Consider the following 4,876-nt stretch of genomic DNA (forward strand, 5'->3'; position numbering starts at 1 on the left):
AAATGGGAAGGATGGGGAGGGGAGCCCCAGGGGCCTCTCAGCCCCTCCTCACTTCAGTCTTTCCCTCCTTTTCCAGTGACCCCAGTGCCCAGCTCACAACCTGTACAGATCCTTGAGGACATTTTTAATTTTTGTAAAAACAAAACAGTAATATATTGATCTTTTTTCACGGGATACACTGCCTGTGGCCTTTTAACCTTTGAGTGTGTGTCCAGCCCAGCCCAGAATGATGAGCATATGAAGCTGGCAGGAGCATGGACAGGCAGATCAAGGAATTGTGTACCTGAGGGGCACCCACAGGACTTGGTTGTCACGGGAAGGAGACACAGGTGAAGGTACCTGCCTCAGGTGAGGCTGCCAAGATGCTGAGTTGGGCCTTCAGCCACCTGATTAGCTGAGAGACTCTAGCTGCCCTACAAGAACCTGCCCCTTGCAGCTCCAGAGCCCCCAGCGCCCACCTGAGGCTTGGATGGCCACTGCAGCTGCTCCTGACCTCTCCAGCCTCTGGACTCAGCCAAAGCCAGCTGCCCACTCTCTCTGGCCCTCCCGGACCCTGGGTTCACCAGGGCAGGACAAGACTCCCACCCAGGCCTTGCATCTAGGCCCTGAGGGCTGTGGAAAGCAACCTGAGCAGGTCGAGCTCTCACCAAGTTCATTAGGCCTCAGGAAGCCGGCCTGTATGAGAACACACGTCCTCTGGCCAGGAGCAGAGTCCAAGCACTATGACCGCCACCACATGGGCCCAGCTGCAGGGAACTCTGTGGTCCCCAAGAGTGGAGGATGGCAGGGCCCAGGCCGCAGTGGCTGCTGCTTTCTGTCCATCTCAACACCACCCAGAGCAAGGATGTGACGGGACTTTGCCAGCCTGAGGAGACAGGCCTCCAGCTCAGAGTTTGGGTCACCCTGGCCGCAAGTCTCCTACCCAGGAGAACTCTGGTCAGCTTGGCAAAAGTGGTCCCCTAGGTGAACTGTGCAGATAAGAGAACCTCGGGGCTGGTTCCCAGCTGGCCCCAGCAGGGGCCCTGCGACCTGGGCCTCGGCGCTGTGCATCTGGAGAGGCTTCCCCACCTCTGACAAGGGTCCCCGCCACCAGCTCTGGCCCAGCTACGTGCCTCCCCTCTCTGTGTAGATGGATATCACTGTGTGGAATAAACCACCCATTTGTGTCTGGGTGTGCCTGTCCTTGCAGACTGCCCCTGGGGCACCTCCAGTGAGGTTTCAGCCTGACCATTGCAAAGTGGGGAGGGACGGGGTCTCTCCCTAAGTCAGAGCCACCCCAGAAACCAGAAGAAGTAGTTCAGGGTCAGAGCAAAGACAGGATTTGGAGTTAGGAAGACACAGTCTCAAGGCCGAGCCCTGCCACGTACCAGCTGAGCCCTCTGACCCGTCACACAGAGGATCCCCTGTGAGCTCCTCTGATCCAGTGACCAGTGACTGCTTGCTGCACAGCAAATAATCCCAAAACTTGTTGCCTTAAAACAACGTTCTGGGGTTAATGGGCTCAGCTGGGTGGTTGTCACTCAAGCTGCCCCACATCTGGTGTTGATGCTGGCTATCAGCTGGGAAGTCAGATGACCAGAACACCTACCTAGGCCTCTCCAAATGCTCTGGGCTCCTCACAGCACAGCTCTGGATTCCAAGGGTCAATGTCCCACGTAGACCAGTAGCAGCTGTGTCACTTTTCATGGCCAAGCCTCAAAAGTCATATGGTGTCACTTCCTGCCACAATCAGCAGTTGACCCCCAACTCAAGGGACAAGTATCAACATAGTATTTTAAAGAGAAAATGTAGGGTAGTAGATCTTATTACAGCCATCTTAGAAAATTCAACCTGCCACCTCATCTGTAGTAAGGGACAGGGTACAGTCCAACTGGTTAGTGAGGACCAACTGCGTGGAATACGAGAAGGACCTAGCACAGGTCAGGCACCTGGCAGCTCCCATGATTCTGAGCCACACGAACACCAAGCAAGGGCCACAGTCTTGCAATGCATGTCTGCATTGCTCATCCCAGCTGGTCCTTATGACAATCCCAAGAGAGGGACCCAGCAAATATGCCCGTTTCACAGGTGACCAAACCAAACACATCCAGGGTGGTGTAGACAAGAAGGAGCCTGCAGTGATGGCGTCCCAGGCCTTCTCCCTCCAAGGAATGAGGCCTAAGGAGGGCCACAGTTTGTGTAGTCCCCCGAGACCCCACTGTGGCCTTCTGGCTAAGTAGCGGAGCCCCAGCCACACACTGGCTAAGGGAAGAGGAATGTGTTGAGTCCTCACCTCTGTCTCCCTAAGTTGCTGGTGATAAGTGGCTGGCCCACTGCTATGAGTCATCAGGGAAGCCAGTAGTTTGAAAAAAAAGACTGAAACACAGTGGCGCTGTGATGCTTGATGGAGATCACTGGCTATCCACGTGTCCTTTGGCATTCCAGCATAACCTCACAAATCTACTGCACTCTACAGTTTGTAATTTGCTCCTCCCTCCATCCAGGTACCTCATGGTTCCCCCCACAAGACTTGTGAAGGAGGGGGCTTATGTGGCTGGTGTCATTATTTCCATTTTACATAAACTGAGGCTTTGAGGGAGTAGTCACCTGCCAAAGGATGTACAACTAGGATGTCTTTCTGAAATTGCTTGGTAGAGCAGTCAGCTAGGCATGATTGACGGGCAGATCTTTGTGGGTGTTGAAGCTACATGTTCCCCCTTCCCCAGATATCCCAGGGGGGTCCCTTTCCCGCTCCTTTGGGTAAGACAAGGCCATTCCTGACTCACTGCTGCCCCCTTCTGGCCTCACAGTGTGTCTTCAGGCCTGCAAACTTTTCAACAGCAAACTTCACATTTTAGAGCCTGCAGATTGCTCCAAGAGCTTGGAGGCGGGCAAGACACTACAGGAGAGTTGAATGACTTGCTCAAGGTCCCAGCTGAGGCTTGGGCGAGTGCCCTACCTCACAGCTGAGCCTCAAGGACTGAGGGTTTCACATTTCCCTGCCAAGAAGGGCAGTTCTGCCTCAAACTACTCCCCTCCAAAAGAAAGGAAAGCGCATTTATTGAGCCCCACTAAATAAATGTGTGCCAGGCAACTAAACTAATCTCAAGAATTCCTACCGCCTTTTGCAGATGAATCTAAGGCCTGAAGGGTGGGCTGACCCTGGTCTCCCTGCTCCTGATCCCTAGGCTATGACACTGTATGCTTTGGCTTGTGGCAAGGACTGGAGGACACTCCTGGCATTCAGTGAGCAGGGCCAGGGATATCAAACATCTGAAATGCATAGACAGTCTGCCCAGTGATGAATCATTCATCTCACTAAGAATGCCAGTGCAGCCCGAACTGAGAAACACCATGCCCTGGGTTCAAATCCTGACTCCGCCACTTCCTCCATTCCTGGCCTTCTTGGCCTCCAGAGGCACTTCCAAGGCCACGTATGAGATCAGGGACGGGGAGTGCTTAGCTTGGGGCCAGATACAGGAAGGACTAGGCTTTTCGAAGCAGGAAGGAGAGGCTTCCTGGTGTTGTCCTGCCCTGTAGTAGATACTCTTGGCCCAGGAAGTGGCCCGTTTGGAGGCCTGTCCTGTCCTCTAACTGTATTGTCTCCTGACCCTGGACATCCTGGGAGTGAGTGACATGTGGGCTGGGCCCTGAGGCTGGAAAAGCCCTGAGCCAACCTGACTTCTCTGAGCTGCCCTGGGCCACAAGACAGGCTTGTGTTTGGGCTCAAGCCAGGGCCAAAGATGGGCCCCAACGTGTCGCTTGTGGCATCTACTACTCTTCTGACGGTCCAGCCCTCTTCCCCATATGTGGCAGGAATTTTTGGTTAATTTGGGAGGAATCCGTTTTCAAGAATCATACATAAGGTTCAATTCAGCTTCACAATTAAAAGTAAGAAACTCCATTCAGTTTGGGAAGATGAAAAAGTTCTGGAGGTGGATGGTAGTGATAGTTGCACAACGAGGTGAATGTACCGAATGCCACTGACCCATACACTTAAAAACGGTTAAAATGGTCAATTTGGTTATGTATCTGTTATCACCAATAAAAAAGGAAAAAGAAACTCCAAGTGTTCTTTAATGTCTTAAGCATTTTATAGTTTTATGGGGGAAGACATGAAGAAACCAGCAATTAGGGAGCAAAGCAAAGGGCTGTCGCCCCAGGCCGTGTTCTCGGGTTCATCAAGACAGAAAGCCCCAGTACTCCGCCCCAGGAAGGCCACGTCTCTGTTATCCCAGCTTCCCACCCCGGTGGGGGCGTCTTCCTCTCGGCCTGAGCTAGGAGTCAAGCCGACCTGAGCTGGAGTCTAGCCCGCGCTGCACACTTGTTCCGTCTGCGAGCAAAGCCCTTTCCAGCTCTGGGCCTCGATTTCCTGACCATGGACTTAGCACAAGGTTCCGGAGGCCTCCCAACTCTCCTCCCACCTAAACACTTTATGGCTCTTAGCGTCGATAGCAGCTCACGTTCGCCCTGCCTGGAGTCCCGGTGAACACTCACGGTGTGTCCCAGTTTATGCACCGGGAAGGCGACCCAGAGACTGAGCGCGGGCTAGGCCTGCCGGAGCTAGAGCATTACCCAAGTGCGGGCCGCGGCGGTCTCACCCTTGGGCCCTTCCGCGGAGGGACTCCGGAGAGGAGCCTATCAGGTTCGTTCGCCCAAAGAATTTACTGACAAACGCACCCCTCCGCTGTGGGGGCGGGGCCGCGGGGGGTGGGGGGGCGGGGCCGCGGTGGGGGGTGGGGGCCGCGGCGGGGGCGGGGCCGCGGCGGGGGCGGGGCCGCGGGGGGGCGGGGCCGCGGCGGGGCCGCGGCGGGGCGGGGCCGCGGCGGGGGCGGGGCGGGGCCGCGGCGGTGGGCGGGGCCGCGGCGGGGGCGGGGCCGCGGCGCCTCTCGCGCCG

General features: G+C 55.7%; 1 protein-coding gene across 5 annotated transcripts in view; it reads left to right on the top strand.

Annotated features, from left to right (window-relative positions):
• COL23A1 (collagen type XXIII alpha 1 chain) overlaps positions 1 to 1,172 on the top strand; it is an 86,376-nt gene extending 85,204 nt beyond the window's left edge. For 4 of the 5 annotated variants that reach the window (XM_081035825.1, XM_081035824.1, XM_081035828.1 and 1 more), the window contains one exon: positions 77 to 1,172. In XM_081035825.1, coding sequence (XP_080891951.1) covers positions 77 to 79 — 3 coding nt within the window. In that variant the 3' untranslated portion in view covers positions 80 to 1,172. The remainder of the gene's footprint in view (positions 1 to 76) is intronic. The other variant, XM_081035826.1, reaches the window with a different exon arrangement.
• Positions 1,173 to 4,876: the final 3,704 nt, after the last annotated feature.

This window comes from Rhinolophus hipposideros (genome assembly GCF_964194185.1).
Source record: "Rhinolophus hipposideros genome assembly, chromosome: 23".
In the NCBI taxonomy this organism is placed as follows: Eukaryota; Metazoa; Chordata; class Mammalia; order Chiroptera; family Rhinolophidae; genus Rhinolophus; species Rhinolophus hipposideros.